Source organism: Ranitomeya variabilis, chromosome 2 (genome assembly GCF_051348905.1).
Source record: "Ranitomeya variabilis isolate aRanVar5 chromosome 2, aRanVar5.hap1, whole genome shotgun sequence".
NCBI lineage: Eukaryota > Metazoa > Chordata > Amphibia > Anura > Dendrobatidae > Ranitomeya > Ranitomeya variabilis.
In genome coordinates, this window is record NC_135233.1 from 257220812 (window position 1) to 257244770 (window position 23959).

Below are 23959 nucleotides of genomic sequence, written 5' to 3' on the forward strand. Positions count from 1 at the left end.
CTGTTTCTCAGAAGATGTCTGTCATCTGGGTGGTGTGTGACCGTTTCTCTAAGATGGTCCATTTGGTTCCTCTGCCCAAGTTGCCTTCTTCTTCCGAGTTGGTTCCTCTGTTTTTTCAAAATGTTGTTCGTTTGCATGGTATTCCTGAGAATATCGTTTCTGACAGAGGGACCCAATTCGTGTCTAGATTTTGGCGGGCATTCTGTGCTAGGATGGGCATAGATTTGTCTTTTTCGTCCGCTTTCCATCCTCAGACGAATGGCCAGACCGAGCGGACTAATCAGACCCTGGAGACATATCTGAGGTGTTTTGTGTCTGCTGACCAGGATGATTGGGTTGCTTTTTTGCCATTGGCAGAGTTCGCTCTCAATAATCGGGCCAGCTCTGCCACTTTGGTGTCCCCATTTTTCTGTAATTCGGGGTTTCATCCTCGATTTTCCTCTGGTCAGGTGGAATCTTCGGATTGTCCTGGAGTGGATGCTGTGGTGGAGAGATTGCATCAGATCTGGGGGCAGGTGGTGGACAATTTGAGGTTGTCCCAGGAGAAGACTCAGCTTTTTGCCAACCGCCACCGTCGTGTTGGTCCTCGGCTTTGTGTTGGGGATTTGGTGTGGTTGTCTTCTCGTTTTGTCCCTATGAGGGTCTCTTCTCCTAAGTTTAAGCCTCGGTTCATCGGCCCGTATAAGATATTGGAGATTCTTAACCCTGTTTCCTTCCGTTTGGACCTCCCTGCATCCTTTTCTATTCATAACGTTTTTCATCGGTCATTATTGCGCAGGTATGAGGTACCGGTTGTGCCTTCCGTTGAGCCTCCTGCTCCGGTGTTGGTTGAGGGTGAGTTGGAGTACGTTGTGGAGAAAATCTTAGACTCTCGTGTTTCCAGACGGAGACTCCAGTATCTGGTCAAGTGGAAGGGATACGGCCAGGAGGATAATTCTTGGGTGAATGCATCTGATGTTCATGCCTCTGATCTGGTTCGTGCCTTTCATAGGGCCCATCCTGATCGCCCTGGTGGTTCTGGTGAGGGTTCGGTGCCCCCTCCTTGAGGGGGGGGTACTGTTGTGAATTTGGATTCTGGGCTCCCCCGGTGGCTACTGGTGGAATTGAACTGGTGTTTTCATCTTCTCTGTTCACCTGTTCCCATCAAGATGTGGGAGTCGCTATATAGCCTTGCTGCTCTGTTAGTTGCTTGCCGGTCAACAATGTTATCAGAAGCCTCTCTGTGCTTGTTCCTGCTCCTAGACAACTACTAGATAAGTTGGACTCTTGTCCATGTTTGTTTTTGCATTTTTGTTCCAGTTCACAGCTGTAGTTTCGTTACTGTGTCTGGAAAGCTCTTGTGAACAGGAATTGCCACTCTGGTGTTATAAGTTAATGCCAGAGTTTTAAAGTAATTTCTGGATGGTGTTTTGATAGGGTTTTCAGCTGACCATGAAAGTGCCCTTTCTGTCTTCTGCTATGTAGTAAGTGGACCTCAAATTTGCTAAACCTATTTTCATACTACGTTTGTTATTTCATCTTGATTCACCGCCAATACATGTGGGGGGCCTCTGTCTCCTTTCGGGGTATTTCTCTAGAGGTGAGCTAGGACTAATATTTCCCTCTGCTAGCATTATTTAGTCCTCCGGCTGGTGCTGGGCATCTAGAATCAACGTAGGCATGCTACCCGGCCACTGCTAGTTGTGTGTTAGGTTTAGTTCATGGTCAGCTCAGTTCCCATCTTCCAAGAGCTAGTTCCTATATATGCTGATGCTATGTTCTCTTGCCATTGAGAACATGACAGACGACCAGGACCCTGGGGCGCCACACTCCCCCCCCCCTCGTTAAATCCAGTACTCCCGGACTGGGAAAAGAAGAACAACAATATATTAGCAAAAAGACACACAAGTTTTTGAAATGCTTTAAACATTTAAAACAAATTAATAACAGTAAACTGGAGCTTCCCTTTATGGGAGGAATTAATGCTTGAAAGTTGCCGAACATATATATACATGGTATGCATACCTATTACAACTAACTATGAAATGCAATAACCCTTACGGGTATACTACTTTAAGGCTTCAAAACGCAGACCTTGTCTTATAAACGATGACTACCCCTTCGGGTATACTTCTTTATTCGATTTGCGAAACAGAACATAAGGCTATATCTCAATACTTTCTGCATGTAACACCATCTCTTATGATATTAACTCACTTCTTCTAACAACATCAATCAGTTTCCTAAAAAAAAGTGCAAAGTTTCAGTTTCCATTACTAACTATCCGACATATAAAATACAGTGCTACCTAACTTTTCTGACACTATAAAACATTATCACTTTAATAATGTGCAACAAGTAAACATTCCCTTTAAGGGTGCAAACAACTTTCAAGTCTTTTAGTACGGAGGTAGTGCAATCAATTGTGCAATCAATACTCAAGTCAGTTAATAACTTTATACAGCAGCAACGATGCGAGGGACCCATCATAAACCCCCAACGTAGGTCTTGGGTAGGCTACAAGGCGTGTATCCAGACCAGGAATCCTGACACGCCAAACGGGTTTTTCTTCAGGTCTCTGTAAACAAATTAACTTTTAAGGCAAATGTTAATCCACAGTTCCTTTAAGAGCTTGTATGTAAAACCAGTAGAAAGCACTTTAAGAGGTGCAAACTATTTACAATCAAGTTTTTGATCATGCACAGTTCATGATTCTGCAGTTCTTTTAAAACGAATAACTGGAACCTTGATTGGGTTAAATGAACTTTCAAACTGGAACAACTAAGGAATAATCCAACAGGTTTAAATCAACTCTTTACAGTCATATTCAAATTTTACAGATTTAATTCTTTTTCCAAGGTAGCACCTGCAGATTTGGACGATTGCCAGGTACCACATAAAGTTCGTCAATACTCAAAATGGGAGTCTGTGTGCTCCTTGAACTTTGTTCAATTACAGTTTGGGTAGACTTTGAGCACATGGTGACAGGTGCTCTGTGAGAAGTAGGTGTAGTTGTCACCTTGCCAGGTGGGGATGCTGGTGAGAAAAGCGGGGCTGCTTGTGGTGGCTCAGGGTCACGTGCTGGTGACCTGGTTGTTTTCAGAGCACATTTGTGCACATGTAGGGCATACCACCCTTTGTCTCCCCAGTGTCTGGTGTAGGTGACTCGGTCACTGGGGTAGAGGTCCCTGTCTGGGTGTCCCTCTTGTAGGTGGGGTTCCACATCACACCTGGTGACGAACACCTCTGGATATAGGTCGGGCTCTTTGATGAATCCCCAGCCAGATTTCATATGTGGAATGCCACTACAGTCCCATATCTCCGTGGGCCCCTATCCTCGTAATTCATTCTCCTGGCCTGAGCTTTAGCCTGTGGATCCCTCTCTTTAGCGGCCTTGCGTCAGAGGTCCTGCTCCCTGTCCTCCTGTTCTCGTTGGAGTGCCTGCTGCCGACGGTACTCGTCCTGGCTGATTACTTCTAGCTGCTCTCCCTCAGCTTGGGCCTCCCCGGGAAACCCAATTAGGTTGGTGCTGGAGTGCTGCCACCAGAAGGTCACCCATTCCCCGTGTACGTCTGGGGCCTCCCTCGTCGGCTGTAACAGGGTGTCAGTGATTTCTAGTGTCTCCCAGGGCCATTCCCACTTGAGAAGGCTACACACCCGGCCGGGTAGTAGTGGTGGCGGGGCATCTACAGGCCCTAGCAGGGTGTCCTCGGCTACCGGGGCAGGGTTGTTGTTCCTATCTTCCGCCGCGACGTCTCCGGTGCCGGCCTCTGCTGCAGGCTTGAGCTCCAGGGGTTGGCTACGCTGCTGCTCTTGGACTTTTGTAGCTGCACGGTACCAGTTTCGCCGGAGCTGACGGCATAGCTCCTCCACTTCTGCACCTATAACCTCCAGGTTCATCAGTGACGGCGGGCCTCCTCCTCGTCCAATTGACTGGGATAGTTGCAGGCTTCCTCCCCCTCCTCCGGGTGACCTCCGCTCGCCATCTCGCCAACCAGGTTCTCCTTGGCGTCTTCCGGTTGGTTATCCTCCTCCCTTCCAGTGCGGTTCCTTCTTCTCTCTCTCCCACCATCCCAGATTAGGAGGTGGACCTCTTTCGTTGATGGGCATATTTCCCGATCATAGTAGTATCTGTGAGGGGCGGCCATTACTTTCACGCCGTTTTTCCAAGCTCCGCCCATGATAACACGCCCCACTCCTCTTGCACGCTACATGGTGCTGCAATGGCGGAGGTTTTGGCGGTATTTTTTTTACAGTACACAGTCTCTCAATAAAACACAGTTTAGGCACAGTCTCTTAGGCGCACATGACCCAATTTGCTGGGTCAGTCCATCCTGTTCGTGACGCCAAGATGAGTCACCCGCCATGGCCGTAGGGTACTCGGTACTGGTGTTCACAGGGGGATGTCACGGTAGCGACCCGGATCATGGCCCTGGGCTCCCATGTAAAAGGGGAAAGTCTTTAAAGGGATTTGGTGAATAGAGTTTATGTTCGTGACGCCACCTGTGGTGTTCGGTCAGTAGGGACCGACGCTTCTTTAAGGGGTCCTCTGGGGTAATGTTATGGCAGCTAGATGGTATACCTTCCCACAGGTGAAGTATATCCCCAGGGCTCCCGGTGTGTAGATGGAAGATGGTGAATGGTGCAGTAAAGAACGAGGACACAGGATTGCAGTCTCTTTACCTTGTTTACTGAAGTCTTCAGGCAGCCACAGTCCAGGGTACCTGATCACAGGATAGGCCGAGTCTGGCCGGCTTGGAAGCAAGTTGGGAGTCCCCTTTTCCAGGTGGAGATTAAGAGCCTTCCCTCTAGCGCGGTGGTGTTGTAGTCCCTTACTGCCTATGGCTTCAGATAAGGTCCTCACAGTTCTTCTCTCTGTCCCCCTTAAAGGATAGGACAGTACCTACATGACAGGTAACTCGAGCCTATTTACAGGGACTCTAGCATGCCCCGGGCTCTATGTGTTACTGTGTCTCAGGTGTGTGTGGCGGACAGGTAACTTGCAGTTCAGCTGTCCTGCCGGTCTCTGATATAAGTCTTAGAGTCCCTTACAACCTCGGTGGTGTGGCTAGCCGCTGTCCTTCCCCTGGTGTCCTCGCCTGTGCTCCTCTCTCCTACACGCTCACTGCAATATATTTGGCTTACGATGTTGTCTCTGTCCAGGAGCTGCAGCACTCGGTCGTAGCTGCACGGCTCCTCATGCATTCTTCCTGCCTCAGACTGCTCCAGTCTGCTGTCTGGCACTAACTCACTAACTTTCCCTCCAAAACTACCATATATATGGGGAGTCACCTAGTAAATAGGATCAAAAGCTCCCCCTGGTGGCCTGGAGTGTGAACATGTTGCATGCTTGTGTTTACCTGGTGACAGTTATCCTTCCTTGCCTCCAAGCGTAACATCACTCTCCCCGTGAGGAAAGCAATGTTATTGTGACGACCAGGACCCTGGGGCACCACACTCACGATCAGTCACCTCCACTTAATGAGCTGAGTGCTGAGGGACACACATGCTCAGTCACCTCCACCCAATGTTCCAAGTGCTGGAGAACACACATGCTCAGTCACCGCCACTCAATTATCCAAATGCTGGAGAACATACATGCTTAATCACATCCACCCAATGAGTTGAGTGCTGAAGGACACACACGCTCAATCACCTCCACATAATGATCCGAGTGCTGGAGGACACACACATGCTTAGTCACCTCCACCTAATGAGCTAAGTGGAGGTGCACTGGACAGTGGGAAAAAATTCAAAGTGCGGTGAAATTGCAATTCTACAGTTGTATTTGTTTTTTTTACCATGTTCACTAAATGCTAAAACTGACCTGCTATTATGATTCTCCAGGTCATTACGAGTTAGATACCAAACATGTCTAGGTTATTTTTTATTTCAGTGGTGGAAAAAAAAATCCAAAGTACTTCCGGGACATAGTGCACGGGCGCATGCGCAGTAATGCTTTTCTACTTTGCCCGCAGTAGGGCAAAGCATAATGCACATGCGCTACCGAAGACTGCATGGCGCACGCGCCAACTATGGTGCACGCATACTCTTATTCCCTAAAATATTGCGGAAAACAGGGACGGACGGGGTGGAGACATGAAGAGGATACGCCGCCCATCGGACCGGTAACAAATCATTTTAATATCCCGCCAATTTGAGGTGACAGGTTCCCTTTAATTTCATCAATGCTCCAGGCTCTATGGTACAACTATTAGCTATGTGCAGAGGAACTTACTGGGAGCTGAATTTATAGCTGCCAAAAGAAAAGGAGGCACTTGCTAGGAGCATACTGGGGACTCTATCTACAGCTGCCAGAGGGTGAAGAAGACTGATTTGGTGATTTTGAATGGGAGGAATTGAAGGAAAATAAAGTGTGTGCAAGGAGTTTTGTGAGTCGTAGTCTAAAAAGCAGAGAATGGGTCACGTGCCACTGCCCAGCTGCCCACCAATAATAGCAGAGATGGTGCCAAGGGAAGCACAAAAATAAATAAATAATGTAAAAAGTGTATTTTTTGGCTGGAAGCGATGCTGAGCAGTTCAAACTTGCAGCTAATGTAGTTTTTTTATTTTACTCCTCTATGGACATTTGGATGAAGGGACCATGTTTTTAAGATGTTTGCAGAGGCCAGAGGTCACCCAGGGTGAATCTAGGTCAGATCTGTTGTGCTTTGTGTTCCTAGAAAGAAGCCTGGAGGCTCCAGCTTCAAGGAAAAACTGTGTATGTATGTATGTATATTTTATTGTGTCAGGGTTTTTACATGATATGCACATACCTAGCACTGGTATGTCTGGTCTCTTCAAAGAAAATCATCTGTGCCGGATATTTACTGGGGAAAGACGCCCTGGGGGGCCTGTGTTCATAAAATAAAGAAAGCGTTACAGCTGTGCAAGAACAGCAGTGTCCAGACCTCATCTTATGCCAAACCTCCATAATAAATGTGCATACCATCCATATGGCGACCCTCGCGGGCTTATGCACCCACTCTGATCAACTTCACCCTATTTTTTGCTCTTTCTGTATTTGGTGCCACATTTATAAGCTTTATCATTCTGATAGATTTTATGTCTGCAATAATTGGGTAACTTGTATTATTATTGGGGTAATTTTCACTAATATTGAGGTCATTTGTATTACAGTTGGGTAATATGAGATGCTGTGCATGTCCGGTGCACAGAAGTGTTGCATTAATGTGAGGGTTTTGGGCACTACCTTTGCCTTCTCACTGCAGAGAGTTCTGCATATTCGGGGTCCAGTGGAGCGATGGACCCTATGCAGGTTGGTTACGTCCCTTTTCTGATGGGCAATGAGGATATCCTCCCCTCTATATTACATCTCAGTGCTAACTAGAGAGGGGTTCCAAACTGTAGAAAGAGGGGTGAAGGATACAGAGTCAGGTCCGGCAGGGGGCTTATATTTGCAGTTGTGCGAGTGTGGTGGGCTTTTAACACTGATTTATTTTTTTTGCTCTCTGCAGAGATTGGACCTGTCACCATTACAACAGACCCGGAAAAGTTCAAGCTGGAATTGGAGGAGTTGTACGTTCAGGTAGAGCGATGATGTTCCCACTGAGTGACTCGTCGGCAGGTAACGGGTACAGACAAATCCTCATCTTCTTCTGTAATCCTACCACTCTGCAGGGTGGAGGGGACTGCCCCGAGATGAGCGTGGGGGCAATTAAAACAGCCGTGGACGTCTCTCAGCCGGGTTCTTTCATCTACGTTTTCACCGACGCGCGGGCCAAAGATTTCAGGAAGAAGCAGGAGGTCCTACAGCTGCTTCAGCTCAAACAGTCTCAGGTCGGTCCATATCCTGTGGGGTATATAGTCGCAGTGGGATCTGTAGCACACCCCACCTGAAGAAATGTACTAAAAGCCCCATACATCCGACCAGGAAACCACCGGTCACATCTTCTAATCTGGATATGCCAAGAAGCTGGTCCGTCCAGGGTCATTCATGGACTTCCATAAAAATATTCATGCGCTCTATGTTGTCTTGCAGGTGGTGTTTGTCTTGACTGGAGACTGTGGGGATCGGAGTCACCCCGGATATCGCGTGTATGAGGAGATTGCCGCTACTAGCTCCGGGCAAATTTTCCATTTGGATAAGCAGCAGGTTAATGAGGTGAGTCCAAGACTATACAGAGCTGAGGATAAAGTCTATTTATCCGACACCTGAGAGTCCAGTAAAATGCTGATTATACTTTGGCATGTTGGGTAGCAGGCTCCACGTCACCTTGAAACCTCATCTTCAGGAGCTCCTTAGTCTTAAAAGAATAGTGTGACGTGGTGCCAGTGCCATTGTCACTGCAGGAGAGCCCCCTCACCAGAGGGACCCCATCAGCAGCCTCACATTAGACACATTCATCCAGTTTGGTTTTCAGTGTGTTACTTCATCACATTAATCTCCTTCACAGTCCAAAAGCTGACTTGTAGGATAATTGGCTTCCCCAAGACAGTCACCCGGGTCTTGGGTGTCGGAGACCTCAGGATATTGGATTACTAGCTCCGTATGAATGCTTTCTCTGTAAGACATTTTACTGGGATTTAGAAATGGAGAGGGGTTAGAATTGTTTCCTGGAGGGGAATAGAGGAGTGCGGAGGGGATTAGAGGAGTGTGGAGGGGGCAGAGGAGTGTTGAGAGTGACAGAGGAGTGTGGAGTGGGACAGAGGAATGTGGAGTAGGGCAGAGGAGTGTGGAGGGGATTAGAGGAGTGTGGAGTGGGACAGAGGAGTGTGGAGGGGATTAGAGGAGTGTGGAGGGGGCAGATGAGTGTTGAGAGTGACAGAGGAGTGAAGTGGAACAGAGGAATGTGGAGTAGGGCAGAGGAGTGCGGAGGGGATTAGAGGAGTGTGGAGTGGGGCAGAGGAGCGTGGAGGGGATTAGAGGAGTCTGGAGTGGGGCAGAGGAGTGTGGAGTGGGGCAGAGGAGTGTGGAGTGGGGTAGAGGAGTGTGGAGTGGGGTAGAGGAGTGTGGAGTGGGGCAGAGGAGTGTGGAGGGTGACGTGGGAGTGTTGAGAGTGACAGAAGAGTGAGGAGTGGGACATAGTATTGTGGAGGAGGACAGAGGAGCGTGGAGAAGGAAAGACAAGTGTGGAGGGGCCAGAGGTGTGTGGAGGGGAATAGAGGAATGTGGAGGGGGATAGAGGAGTGTGGAGGTATCAGAGGGGTCTGGAGGAGGAAAAAGGCATGTGGAGCGAGCAGAGTCATATAGAGGAGAACAGAGGAATATGGAGAGAGATAAAGGCGTGTAGTGGCCGATGGAGGAGTGTGGAGGAAGATAGAGGAGTATGGAAAGAGAAAGATGCAAGTGCAGGGGTTCAGAGTAGTGTGGAGGGGGACAGAGTAGTGTGGAGGGGGACAGAGTAGTGTGGAGGGGGCTAGAGGAGTCTCGATGGGGATAGAGGTCTGCAGAGGAAGACACAGTGGTGTGTGCCAGAGGCATGTGGAGGGAGACAGAGGCTTTTGGAGGAGGAAAAGGCATGTGGATGAAGACAGAGGCATGTGGAGGGGGATAGAGGAGTGTGGCGGGAGCAGAGATGTGTGTAGGAAGACGGAGGCTTGTATCAAGGGCAAAGGTGTGTGGAGGGAGTCAGAAGCATGTGGAGGTGGATAGAGGGGTGCCAAGGAGTATGGAGGAGGACAGAGGCGTGTGGAGGGAGAAAGAGGAGTGTGGAGGGGGATAGATGAGTGTAAAGGAGGACAGGAATGTGGAGTGGCATAGAGGAGTGTGGAGCGGGATAGAGGAGTGTGGAGGGGGATAGAGGAGTGTGGAGGGGGATAGATGAGTGTAAAGGAGGACAGGAATGTGGAGTGGCATAGAGGAGTGTGGAGCGGGATAGAGGAGTGTGGAGGGGGATAGAGGAGTGTGGAGGGGGATAGATAAGTGTAAAAGAGGACAGGAGTGTGGAGGTGGCTAGAGGAGTGTGGAGGTGGCTAGAGGAGTGTGGATGGGGACAGAGGAGTGTGGATGGGGACAGAGGAGTGTGGAGGTGGCTAGAGGAGTGTGGATGGGGACAGAGGAGTGTGGATGGGGACAGGAGTGTGGAGGTGGCTAGAGGAGTGTGGATGGGGACAGAGGAGTGTGGATGGGGACAGAGGAGTGTGGATGGGGACAGAGGAGTGGGGAAGGGGACATAAGAGTGTGGATGGGGACAGAGGAGAGTGGAAGGGGACAGAGGAGTGTGGAAGGGGACAGAGGAGTGTGGAGGGGGACAGAGGTGAGTCCGGTGGCTCTTAAAGGGGATGTCACGGTTGCTGTGACCCAGTCCGTGGCCCTGGGCACTCAATAAAAGTCTTTAAAGGAAATTTGGTAATAAAGTCTATTCGTGGCGCCACCTGTGGCTCTCGGTCAGAGGGACCGACGCTGCTTAAAGGGGTCCTCTGAGGTGATGTTGTTGCAGCCAGATGGTGACGCTTCCCACAGGTGAAGCGGGGTCCCCAGGGCTCCCAAGGTGTATGGCAAGGATGGTGAGTTGCCAGTATATAACGGTTGACACAGAGTTGCAGTCTTTACCTGGTTTACTGATGGTAACAGGCCTCAGTCCAGAGTACCGGCAACAGGTGCAGAAAGAGTCCAGGCAGCCTGAAAACAAGTAGTAATTTCCCTTGGCAGGTCAGGTTGGGAGCCTCTATGCGCTGATTTTCTGGTCCCTTGCTACCTGTAGTTCGCTGGCAAGGTACCCCTTTCTCTCTCCTGTCCTGGGACAGTACCTGCACGGCAGTCAGCTTGAGCTGTACTCTTGGGGGGTCTCTGACACGGTGACTGCAGGCTCTATCTGTTGCTGTGCCTCAGGTACGGTATGGGCAATTAACATACAGTCCTATGCCCTCCGGTTCTACTGTGGACCTTGCAGTTATCCACGATCTCGGGCTCCCGTTGCCCGGTTTCTGCGCTCTGGCTCACAGGAGACCCATTAGCAGCCTCCCTGAGCTTCTAATCACCCCTCTCCTTCACTGTCTGCTCCAGACTGAACTAACTCCTCCTCCAGACCAGGATGGATATCAGGGAAGTTCCCCTAAAACAGGGTTTTGAGCTCCCCCTTCTGGCCTGGAGTTAGAATATGTTGTGTGTAAGATTTACCTACCAAAGGCATCCCACTTGTCTCCAGACATGACACTACCCTCCCCGAGAGGAAGGCAGCACTACTGTGGTACCCAAACTCCTGGGGTGCCACAGAGGAGTGTGGAGGTAACAGCGGGTTCTGGAGGGAGACGGAAGAGTCAGGAGAGTGACTGAGACTTGTGCACTCTCCTCTGGGAGATGAGGGGTCAAAAGTAATAGTTTAGTCAGCTGACTCCAGTCTGGCCACTCATACAGCAGGAGACTCCCTGTATTACCCCTGTACACGCTAATGGAGCAGATGTAATGCCGGGTTACCCACTGACCAATGCGTCATGGACCAAAGGAGAATCTCAGCCATAAATCTGATTACTTTTCTGTTTGTCACATCGTTCCCATTGGTCGATCATCTACAAACCTCTTGACATCACCAAACTAATTTCTGTGGGAAAGGTAACAAGGATAGTTTTGCTCACATTAGAAAAAAAATGATAAGGAGTGCATCTGGGTAGAGTACCCCTGTAAAGACTGTTCGTATACAGGAAGGAGCAAAGCTGTGCTTCTGAATGGCCTCATTGTAGGTTGGGTAATGTCACTACGTCCCCTTGAAGTCCCAGGACACACTGACTATTATACGCCACATCTACTGTGACCGAATGCTACAAACAGAGGTGCTTTGTGCCCCCCCGGACACCCCTGGCCCCCCTCAGACGCACATCTGTTTGCTTTTTATGATACAGAGGAAGCTTAAGCCTGAGTGTCTGCAGCCGGCCGGCGGAGTTTGCCCCATATGGCTATGATTATAGACTGTGCCCTAATCCCATCACACGGTCACATCCGCACCCTCCGCCGCTGCGCTGCCCCTGGACTTTGTGACTTCCTGCAATCTTTATGTATAGAAATGCAAAACACCCAGTCATTGCACAAGTAATGGCACCCGTGAGTGCTGGTGCTTTAATTTGCCCATCTGTGTTGCCAGCTACTGCCACTGAGACCGCTCACAGATGACATATGTTACCTAGCAATGAGAGGATGATGGACAACTCCGGATCGTTCTCCTTATGTATACGACGCAGAGACGATACATTTATCTGTAGCCGTGTAACTGAAACATCCGGGAAAGAAACTGATGACAGTCTGACTGTTAGTCATTGCTGCAAGGTCATCTCTAGTATTAACATAGCTGTGGTCTCTGATGATGGCTGTGGTCTCTCTCCTGATATTTATGGTCTCTCTCCTGATGTTTGTGATCTCCCTCCTGATGTTTGTGATTTTCCTTCTGATGTTTGTGGTCTCTCTGATGATGGTTGTGGTCTCTCATGATGGCTGTGGTCTCTCTGATGATGGTTGTGGTCTCTCATGATGGCTGTGGTCTCTCCTGATAGCTGTAGTCTCTCTGATGATGGTTGTGGTCTCTCATGGTGGCTGTGGTCTCTCCTGATATTTGTGGTCTCTCTCTTGATGTTTGTGATTTCCCTCCTGATGTTTGTGGTCTCTCTGATGGCTGTGGTCTCTTCTGATAACTGTGGTCTCTCTGATGGCTGTGGTCTCTTCTGATATCCGTGGTCTCTCTGATGACCGCTGTGGTCTCGATGACGGCTGTGGTGTTTTTGATGATGGCTGTTATCTTTGATGATGGCTGTTGTCTCTGATGATGGCTGTGGTCTCTCTGATGATAGCTGTGGTCTCTCTCTCCTGATGTTTGTGGTCTCTGATGATGGCTGTGGTCTCTCCTGATATGTGTGGTCTCTCTGATGATGGTTGTGGTCTCTCATGATATCTGTGGTCTCTAATGATATCTGTGGTCTCTCTGCTGACCGCTGTGGTCTCGATGACGGCTGTGGTCTTTCTGATGATGGCTGTGCTCTCTGATGATTCCTCCTGATGTATGTGATCTCTGATGATGGCTGTGGTCTCTCTCCTGATATCTGTGGTCTCTCTTAGATGGCTGTGGTCTATAACCTGATGTTAGTGGTCTCTCCTGATATCTGTGGTCTCTCTTAGATGGCTGTGGTCTATAACCTGATGTTAGTGGTCTCTCTGATGACCACAGTGCAGTTATATACACCGTGTTCCAAATTATTATGCAAATTGGATTTAAGTGTCATAAAGATTTAATTGTTTTGTTTTTCAAATAAACTCATGGATGGTATTGTGTCTCAGGGCTCAATGGATCACTGAAATTAATCTTAAACACAGGTGATAATTACCGTAGTTTTCCAGGTGATTCTAATTAAAGGAAAACTACTTAAAAATTATGTAGAAGGAATATAAACCAGCTCACCCGTGATGCATAAACCAATCTTCGGGAGCACAGACCCGCTGTGTCCAGGCGTATAGAATCCAAAAAAGAAGAGAATGTCCAGCTTCACCGAATCCGTAAAAAAAAGTTTTCTTTATTCACAAACTTTAAGCATAGAGGATACAGACTTCAGCACGAGCCATATGGGTAAGAATCTCAACGCGTTTCTGGAGACTAAGCTCCCTTAATCATGACATTGTCATGAAAACTCTTTTTTACGGATTCGGTGAAGCTGGACATTCTCTTCTTTTTTAAAAATTATGTTCCACATTATTAAGCAGGCCACAGTTTTCAAGTAACATGGGAAAGAAAAAGGATCTCTCTGCTGCCGAAAAGCATCAAATAGTGCAATGCTTTGGTCAAGGGATGAAAACATTAGATATTTACAGAAAACTTAAGCGTGATCGTCGTACTGTTAAGAGATTTGTTGCTGAATCTGAGCACAGACTGAGTTCATACAGATAAAGGCATAATGAGGAAGGTTTCTGCCAGGCAAGTTCATCGGATTAAGAGAGCAGATGCTAAATAGCCATTACAAACAATCATATAAAAGCTGGACACCACAACAAGTAATAAAAATAGCAAAAAAGTTTATTGAAAACAATATACCAACAACAAAGAAGTAAAATAGGGATATGACAAGGTAAACCATTAGTAGATGGCACCACAGAAACCAGAACCCAGTCAAACATAGATTATAGTGAAAGAAAAAACACTCACAGGCTCCAAATAGTAGTGCATATTCACAAATAGTAAGGATGTATAAGAGAGGCTGTAAACCACCCCTAAAGTTGAAAGCAGACTGGAACCATTGAGGTCATAAGTAGATATAAATATAATACCTGAGTGGGTGCTGGAGTTCTGTGATGCCACCGTCCCCCAATAGTGAAATAGATTTTTTATTAAACTCAACCAATAGTTCCATGAATTGCACCGACGCTTTGGAACAAACATCCTCCCACTTGGAAGTAAATGAGTCATCAGTCACTGGGAAGGAGGGGAACACCTGGATACGCAGACCACGTGGTATTAACCCCTTCCTAATATAGTTCTCTAAAAATGCCCTATTCCACCAGATTTTTGTCCGTTTGTGTAGAAGTTTTTTAATTTGGATTTGTAAAGCTGTAATGTTCCCTTGTTCACCTGAAGTTGTACTAATGGGACCATTGTCAAACACCTGCGCAACTTGTGATTGCCAGGCTGTATCCCTAGATTTGTAGTCCATGAAACCTAAATAGAATCTGTGAAAAATACACAGTATTAGTATCAATCAAACACACAAGGCCTGCACCCCAAGAAGATCAAAGGATGGTGCAGAAAGAGTCACTGCAGGTGCCAGAATTTATTCTGGCACCTGCAGTGACTCTTTCTGCACCATCCTTTGATCTTCTTGGGGTGCAGGCCTTGTGTGTTTGATTGATAGCCATTACAAAGCAGCAAACAGATATTCAAAGCTGCCGGTGCCTCTGGAGTCCCTCGAACCTCAAGGTGTAGGATCCTTCAAAGGCTTGCTGTGGTGCATAAGCCTACTATTCGGCCACCCCTAAACAGTGTTCACAAGCAGAAACTGTTGCAGTGGGCCCAGACATACATGAATACTAATTTTCAAACAGTCTTGTTTATTGATGAGTGTCGAGCAACCCTGGATGGTCCAGATGGATGGAGTAGTGGATGGTTGGTGGATGGCTACCATGTCCCAACAAGGCTGCGATGTTAGCAAGGAGGTGGAGGAGTCATGTTTTGGGCCGGAATCATGGGGAAACAGCTGGTAGGGCCCTTTACGGTTCCTGAAGGTGTGAAAATTACCTTTGCAAAGTGTATAGAGTTTCTGACTGACAACTTTCTTCCATTGTATAAAAAAGTGCCTTCAGGAGCAAAATCATCTTCATGCATGACAATGCACCATCTCATGCTGCAAAGAATCCCTCTGAGTCATTGGCTGTTATGGGCATAAAAGGAGATAAACTCATGGTGTGGCCACCATCTTCCCCTGTCCTCAACCCTATAGAGAACCTTTGGAGTATCATCAAGCAAAAGATCTATGAGGGTGGGAGGCAGTTCACATCAAAACAGCAGCTCTGGGAGGCTATTCTGACTTCATGCAAAGAAATACAAGCAGAAACTCTCCAAAAACTCACAAGTTAAATGGATGCAAGAATTGTGGACGTGATACTATTATTATTATTATTATTATTATTAATAATATAGCACCATTGATTCCATGGTGCTGTACATGAGAAGGGGTTACATACAAATTACAGATATCACTTACAGTAAACAAACTAACAGTCACAGACTGATATCAAAGAAGAGGTCCTATGTTAACATGTAACTTGGCCTGTTAGGATGTTTTGGAGTTAAATAGCTTTTTTGTTCAGTGAATGTGACCTCCTAATGCTGCAAATTCCACAAATGAGCATTTTCAGTTCTTTAAAACATATCAAATGTTTAGAAATTCTATTGTGCCTAATAATTTGGAACAGTGCATTTTGAGTTTTTATTAATTTTGGAGATTATATTGTTATCATTGGGAGGTTTCTTCAATGAAATTCGATGTATACTCTAACGGGTGATGACTTTTATTAGACTGACTGTGATTCGCACTGACCATTTAGGAAATTCCGAGAAAAATGTCATTTGCATAATAATTTGGAACATGGTGTAGTCAGGAACATTCTCTTACATGTGGCTGCTTATCTTTTTCTTGTCACTGTTAAGGTACCTTCACACTAAGCGACGCTGCAGCGATACAGACAACGATGCCGATCGCTGCAGTGTCGCTGTTTGGTCGCTGGAGAGCTGTCACACAGACAGCTCTCCAGCGACCAACGATGCCGAGGTCCCTGGGTAACCAGGGTAAACATCGGGTTGCTAAGCGCAGGGCCGCGCTTAGTAACCCGATGTTTACCCTGGTTACCAGTGTAAAATGTAAAAAAACAAACAGTACATACTCACCTTCGCGTCCGCTTCCCTGCACTGACTGAGTGCCGGCCCTAACAGCAGAGAGGTGACGTCACCGCTGTGCTGTGCTTTCACTTTACGGCCGGCGCTCAGTCAGTGCAGGAAGCGGACGGCGCGGGACGCGAAGGTGAGTATGTACTGTTTTTTTTTTTACATTTTACACTGGTAACCAGGGTAAACATCGGGTTACTAAGCGCGGCCCTGCGCTTAGTAACCCGATATTTACCCTGGTTACCATTGTAAAACATTGCTGGCATCGTTGCTTTTGGTGTCAAACACAACGATACACGGCGATCTGACGACCAAATAAAGTTCTGAACTGTAATCAACGACCAGCGATATCACAGCAGGATCCTGATCGCTGCTGCGTGTCAAACACAACGATATCGCTATCCAGGACGCTGCAACGTCACGGATCGCTAGCGATATCGTTTAGTGTGACGGTACCTTTACTGTATACATGTTTCTTTTTTTGTTATGGCTGTTTGTGCTTTCCTAGGTGCTGAAGTGGGTGGAGGAAGCGATCCAGGCCTCCAAGGTTCACCTGATGTCCACAGACCACGAGTTGGCAGGGAATAGACAGTGGGAGATACCATTCGACCCAAGCCTTAAAGAAGTGACCATCTCCCTGAGTGGTCCCGATCCTCATATCCAGATCACAGACCCCACCGGTGAGCGCTGACAATTCCTTATCCCACCTTACCTTTAATCATGAGTTCTCTTCAGCGGTTCACTCGTCTTTCTCCCAGTGTGAATATGCTCTTTAAATTGTACAGCAATGTACTGGAATTTTGCTGTGAGGTGGAAGATGGGTTTAGGCCTGGAGACGATCCAGGTTCTGATCTGTGCCAGACAATCAAAATCTATGGATTAATGGTATTCATAGAAGAATGAAAGAAGACACATAGTATCACATATCCAGATATTATCTTGCGATGTCACAGATTATTTTACTGCTCGATCTTCTGACATAGGAGACAGATTGAAAGAGTTTCTGGATTATCAGATGCCAGATTACAGAAATCTATGTGCCTAATTTTTCTCATTTCCTTGATTGCCTGTACTTCTCTTAATCTTGGTAACTTTGGAAACGTAACAGTGAAATTTCACAGTAATATGCTCTGATTGGAGACATCTTCTCTCCCCCCGGGCTCCGTGTTCCCGTCCGGCCTGTTCTGCTGTAATCTTCATTGTGTACTTGGCGGCTATCACCGCACGGAGACAGAGCTGACCCCTTCTTTCTCTCCTGGCAGGGAAAGTGCTCTCCGCTAGCCAGGGCCTGGAGGAGCTGCTCCGGATCCCTAATTCAGCTCTGGTGTTGGGACTGAAGCCCACAGTGTCTGGAATATGGGTCATTAAGGTAACGTCCTGTGCATTGTGCTCCCTGGCGAGGTGCTTCCCACTGTGTGCACGGCTGTGCACCATCAGGCTGTGCACACACACTGCACTTTGCAGAAAAACACCACATTTTTTATGGTGTTTTTCAGGATTTTTTTTGTGGCCAGATGTGACATTAAAGTCTACAGTAAAATATAACATCACACATACAAAGCATCATTATTATTATTTTTTTACAAAATGTGCTTTTATTTCCCGGGAGTTTTTCCCCATAGACTTCCTTTATAGTAACAGGAAAAACACACATGGGAAATGTGACAAAATAAAAAAACACCATAAAATATTAATGTTACCAATAATAAATCGCTGATAATAATATATGCATTTTCTTCCAAAAAGTTTAAACCGTCAAGAAAAACAAAAATCAATAAGTTAAAGGTAAAAAGGTATGTTCACACCGAGGCTTGTTATGTAGATGTTGGGGCAAGTTCTGCTCCAAAATTCACATTTCAAATACTCCTTGAATGAGCTCCCATTAATCATACCTAGTGTGCACATGGTGATGTTTTTTCCCCATTTTTCTTCAGCGTGTAAAAAGAAGAACGTCCATTCTTGAGTCTTATCTACTTGGAAAAATGTTTGAAAATTGAACACTAAATCGGAAAAAAAGCTACATATGCAAATGCCGTGTAAAAAAAATTGTACAAAAAGGTGCACAAATCTTACAGTTTTTGAGATTTTTGAATATAATTTTTTTTTTGCCAGAAAAATCCACATAAAAATTGTGTGTGAACACTCCCTTAAAAGATTATTGTTAGAACTGCAGGGGATGTCTAAATATGCCAAAATTAAATCACTTGCACATATAGCCTCGGATCTGCAGCAATATTTCCATGCAATACACACAGATTTTGTTGCTGATTTCACCCTCATTGTGAATTCTGTGGTGATAATCTGTAGAAAGCATTGGTAAGCTGCGGATTTCACATTTTCTAAGCATCATTTTCAAGATCTCTGCTTCCTGTCAGTCGATGAAAACATTCTTGTTTACATCCAGGAGTCGTCCTGTTCACACAGCCAAAGGATTGCCACTTTTGCACAATTCTCCATGCAGTCAGCACGCTGGCAGCTCACATCTCACTTCTGTCTGTTTGTTACAGTGTGCCAGTTCAGGTAAAGCATATCAGTCTGGAGAGGATTATCTAGACCATGAAATTGCCCCCATGTGAGCAGGACTAGGTCAGTACAGAGATTTACAGCATGTTCGGCTGACCTGACCCTGCCAGTCACTTGTCTGCAGGCAGTTTTATTGCTGCCTTTATGACAACAGATCAATTAAATAAAGGTATGGAAGGTGATGACCTCGGGGTCGTTTACAACCTCTTTCTAATTTATTTTTCTCCAGATTCAAACAGTTGTTTCATAGGTGGAGCATTTGGTAATGGTTTACAACTGTGAAATCCTGTAGATAAAAATCATTGTTTAATCCCTTCCGGAACATAGGACTTTTACTGGTATGTCCTATGTCGTTGTGGGTTATGTAGTGGGCTCAGGGTGGTATGGAGCAGGCTCAAGGGGTATAGCGTGGGCTGGGGGGTATGGAGCAGGCTCAGGGTGGTATGGAGCGGGATCAGGGGATGTGGATGAGACTCAGTTGGGTATGGAGTTGCTCAGGGAAGTATGGCATGGACTCAGGGTGGTATGGAGCAGGATCAGGGGGTGTGCAGCAGGCTCAATGTGTTGTGGAGCAGACTTGAGAGGTATGTTGTGGGCTCCGGGTGGTATGGAGTGTGGTCAGGGAGGTATAGTGTGGGCTCAGCAGGATATGGAGCGAGCTCAGGGGAAATAGAGCAGGCTCAAGGGGATATGGAGCAGGCTCAGGGGGATATAGAGTGGGCTCAGGGGGATATGGAGCAGGCTCAGGGGGATATAGAGTGGGCTCAGGGGGATATGGAGCAGGCTCAGGTGGATATAGAGTAGGCTCGGGGATATGGAGCAGGCTGGGAGAATCATATTTTCAGGTTATTTTTACTGCACAGTAATTGCTGTGAAAACAAAACAAGCAATGGTCATATTGTGTTTCGTTTCGGGGTTTTTTTCCCATTTTTTTTTCAGTAAATTGAATAGTAAAATGGATGGAGTGATTCAAAACTACAACTCATTCTACAAAATACAAGTTCTCATGCGGCGATATTGGTGGGAAAAATAGTATCTACTATATAATTGCTTAAGGGGTACTTCTGTCTTTCTGTCTGTCCTTCTGTCTGTAATGGAAATCCCACGTCGCTGATTGGTCTCGCCAGCTGCCTGTCCTGACTGCCGCAACCAATCAGCGACGGGCACAGTCCGGCCGAGAATTAGTCCCTCCCTACTTCCGTCCAGTCAGTGCCCGGCGCCCGCATACTCCCCTCCAGTCAGCGCTCACACAGGGTTAATGCCAGCGTTAACGGACCACGTTATGCCGCGGGTAATGCACTCCATTAACGCTGCTATTAACCCTGTGTGTCCCCAACTTTTTACTATTGATGCTGCCTATGCAGCATCAATAGTAAAAAGATGTCATGTTAAAAATAATAAAAAAAAAAAAAACCTGCTATTCTCACCTTCCGTAGTCGGCTGAGGCGCGCGCGAGACCGCTAAGTCATCTGGGTAATTTCCCAACGCATCCTGGGAATGGAAGATGGTGGCAGCCGCGCTCTCATCGGCACAGCTTCGCTGGACGTCGGCGGGTGAGTATATAACTATTTTTTATTTTAATTATTTTTTTTACAGGGATATGGTGCCCACACTGCTATACACTACGTGGGTTGTGTTATATACCGCGTGGCTGCTATATATTACCTGGCCAGTGTTAGATACTATGTGAGCTGTGTTATATACTGCGTGGGCTGTGCTATATATTACGTGGCCAGTGTTATATACTGCGTGGCCTGTGTTATATACTACGTCACCTGTGTTATATACTACGTGGCTGCTATATACTGTGTGGGCTGTGTTATATACTGCGTGGGCTGTGTTATATGCTGCATGGGCTGTGCTATATATTACGTGGCAAGTGTTATATACTGCGTGGGCAGTGTTATATACTGTTTGGGCTGGGTTATATACTGCGTGGCCACTGTTATATACTACGTGGCCTGTATTAACGCATCTGGTATTCTACAATATGTATGTATGTATAAAGCAGCCACATAGTATATAGCACAGGCCACGTAGTATTTGTCTGCTATATACTATATGGCTCCTATATACTACGTGGCCTGTGCTATATACTATGTGGCTGCTATATACATACTGTACATACATACATACATATTCTAGAATACCCGATGCGTTAGAATCGGGCCACTATCTAGTTTATATATATGGCTCTTAGATGAAAAAAGGAGTAGGGGAGCATGAAACTGCAAAAGCCACCAGGAAGGGCTTATATATACCCGTATATGACCGCTTTCTGACGCTCAATGTCAGTCTGCAGCTTGGAAAGCTAACAGAATGATATCAGTAGGATCTTGTATGTTGTCCAATTCATTATATAATGAAGTTTTCCTTTTGCGAGATGGTAAAATATTGCGCCCCCCACAGCTCTGACCCACACCCGGGCCGCTCCTTTGATGTCTGGAATCAGTTCCGCTTGTGACTTTGTTTATTGTTACTTGATTTCATTCCATTTCTCTCTGTCAGGTCCTCCCAAACATTGCGAGAAGCAGCTCGTTACCCTAATGAAGCCGCTCATCAGACAGCCTCACGTCATCCTAATTGCCTCACACAGACGTGGCGAGTCGTCCCCTCATTTACCCCTTATGTCAGGTCCTTCTGCTGCTGTAGACTTTGAATTTCGGCTCTCTAATCGTTCCCAACGATCCGCCATGTTGCTTTGTTTCTTCCGGTGAGAACGCGGCAGCTGGGACCGATTTGGAGGTTCCAAGAGAAGCTTTGTTCATGGAATGAGAAACGATGAACTAATAAAGTTATTCAGATCATGCCCACTGTGTTACTCTGCCATGAATGTACAATATTCTGGGCTCAGAGCTGCACAGATACATACAATGGGGCGGATTTACTGGACAGTTGTAAAAGGTGCCAGATTTATTAAAGCGCTTTGTACAGGATGATAAACTTGGCGCTTATTTAGAAACTTTTCTCTAACTTTACTCCCCCTCTTACTTTGCACCAACCTTTTGTGCATAGTGGTCTAGTTAAGCCACACCCCTTTGCAACAAGCCGCACCCAAATTCAATTTAAGCCACACCCCACTGTGCAACAAGCCACACCCAAATTCAATTTAAGCCACACCCCCTGTGCAACAAGCCACACCCAGAATTCCATTTAAGCCATACCCCCTCTCACCTTTAGGCTATGTGCACACGTTGCGGATTAGGTTTAGGAATTTCTGGTGAGGATTCTGCATATCTTGTGCAGATTTGTCGCGTTTTTTGTGCGGATTTTTAGCGGATTTACTGCGTTTACTGCGTTTTTTTCCCCTGCGGATTTCTATAATGGAATGGGTACAAAAAAGCTGCAGATCCGCAAAAAAGAAGTGACATGCTACTTCTTTTAATCCGCAGCGTTTCCGCACGGAATTTTCCGCACCATTAGCACAGCATTTTTTTTTTACCATTGATTTACATTGTACTGTAAATCACTTGCGGATCTGCAGTGTTTCTGCACCGCAAAAAACGCTGCGGATCCGCAGGAAATCTGCAATGTGTACACATACCCTAAGGCAAGTAATTTGTGCACCAGCCCAGCTGAGGCTGACTGCTCCGGTGCTTAGATCCATGGTTGGATCGCCACTTGTAACCATAAGATTTTTCTAAAATGGGTCAAAGAGGAAAAAATTATAGAAAATGCCACATTCAGAGCTTGTAGCTATTTTTTTTGTAAAAAAAAAAACACACACACACAAAAAAAACCAAATGAAGATGTCACAACAAGTATGTGTAATGATAAAGTAACATCCTCATCCGTGTTCATCTGTCGGTCATGTAACTGTTATCTCTCTGTGTGTTGCAGATCGGCAGCAGCGGTCGTCACACCGTCAGAGTCACCGGCGTCAGCACCTTGGATTTCCGTGCCGCATTCTCCACTACAGCCATTGTAGATCCCCTGAAAGTCATCGAGCGGCCGATAAAAGGTAATGAGAAATATGTGCATTGTGGTGACATATCTACAGGGCTGGGCGCACACATCTATGGTGCATTGTCATAAATCAGTCACACACCTCAAATATCTCCGAGAGTGGTCACCCAATAGCCAAGGAGCCATATTACCACTCCAGGCCCTGCCACGGTGAAAGATGGGTTTTTGTTCACTCAATAACGCACCTGAACCTATTGTACACAATCAGGAGCAGGGAGGAAGCTATATACGTGACACTTTAGGATGAAGCATGTATATATTCATTACTGGGGCTGTGTTGATAAATCAAGTTTCCAATAATAACAGGCAGAATACTGGAGTATAATGCAGGATGTAACTCAGGATTAGTACAGGATCAGTAATGTAATGTATGTACACAGTGACTGCACCAGCAGAATAGTGAGCGCAGCTCTGGGGTATAATACAGGATGTAACTCAGGATCAGTAATGTAATGTATGTACACAGTGACTGCACCAGCAGAATAGTGAGTGCCGCTCTGGGGTATAATACAGGATGTAACTCCGGATCAGTACAGGATCAGTAATGTAATGTATGTACACAGTGACTGCACCAGCAGAATAGTGAGTGCAGCTCTGGAGTATAATACAGGATGTAACTCAGGATTAGTACAGGATCAGTAATGTAATGTATGTACACAGTGACTGCACCAGCAGAATAGTGAGCGCAGCTCTGGGGTATAATACAGGATGTAACTCAGGATCAGTAATGTAATGTATGTACACAGTGACTGCACCAGCAGAATAGTGAGTGCCGCTCTGGGGTATAATACAGGATGTAACTCAGGATCAGTACAGGATCAGTAATGTAATGTATGTACACAGTGACTGCACCAGCAGAATAGTGAGTGCAGCTCTGGGGTATAATACAGGATGTAACTCAGGATCAGTACAGTATCAGTAATGTAATGTATGTACACAGTGACTGCACAAGCAGAATAGTGAGCGCAGCTCTGGGGTATAATACAGGATGTAACTCAGGATCAGTACTGTAATGTATGTACACAGTGACTGCACCAGCAGAATAGTGAGTTCAGCTCTGGGGTATAATACAGGATGTAACTCAGGATCAGTACAGGATCAGTAATGTAATGTATGTACACAGTGACTGCACCAGCAGAATAGTGAGTGCAGCTCTGGGGTATAATACAGGATGT

General features: G+C 46.4%; 1 protein-coding gene across 1 annotated transcript in view; it reads left to right on the forward strand.

The window, feature by feature from the left end:
* The window catches only part of HMCN2 (hemicentin 2), a 196714-nt gene that overhangs the window by 58805 nt on the left and 113950 nt on the right, over nucleotides 1-23959 (forward strand). Inside the window, exons 2-7 of the mRNA XM_077284766.1 lie at nucleotides 7458-7528; nucleotides 7621-7779; nucleotides 7982-8104; nucleotides 16804-16975; nucleotides 17558-17664; nucleotides 22659-22779. Of these exons, the coding sequence (XP_077140881.1) occupies nucleotides 7458-7528; nucleotides 7621-7779; nucleotides 7982-8104; nucleotides 16804-16975; nucleotides 17558-17664; nucleotides 22659-22779 (753 nt within the window). The remainder of the gene's footprint in view (nucleotides 1-7457; nucleotides 7529-7620; nucleotides 7780-7981; nucleotides 8105-16803; nucleotides 16976-17557; nucleotides 17665-22658; nucleotides 22780-23959) is intronic.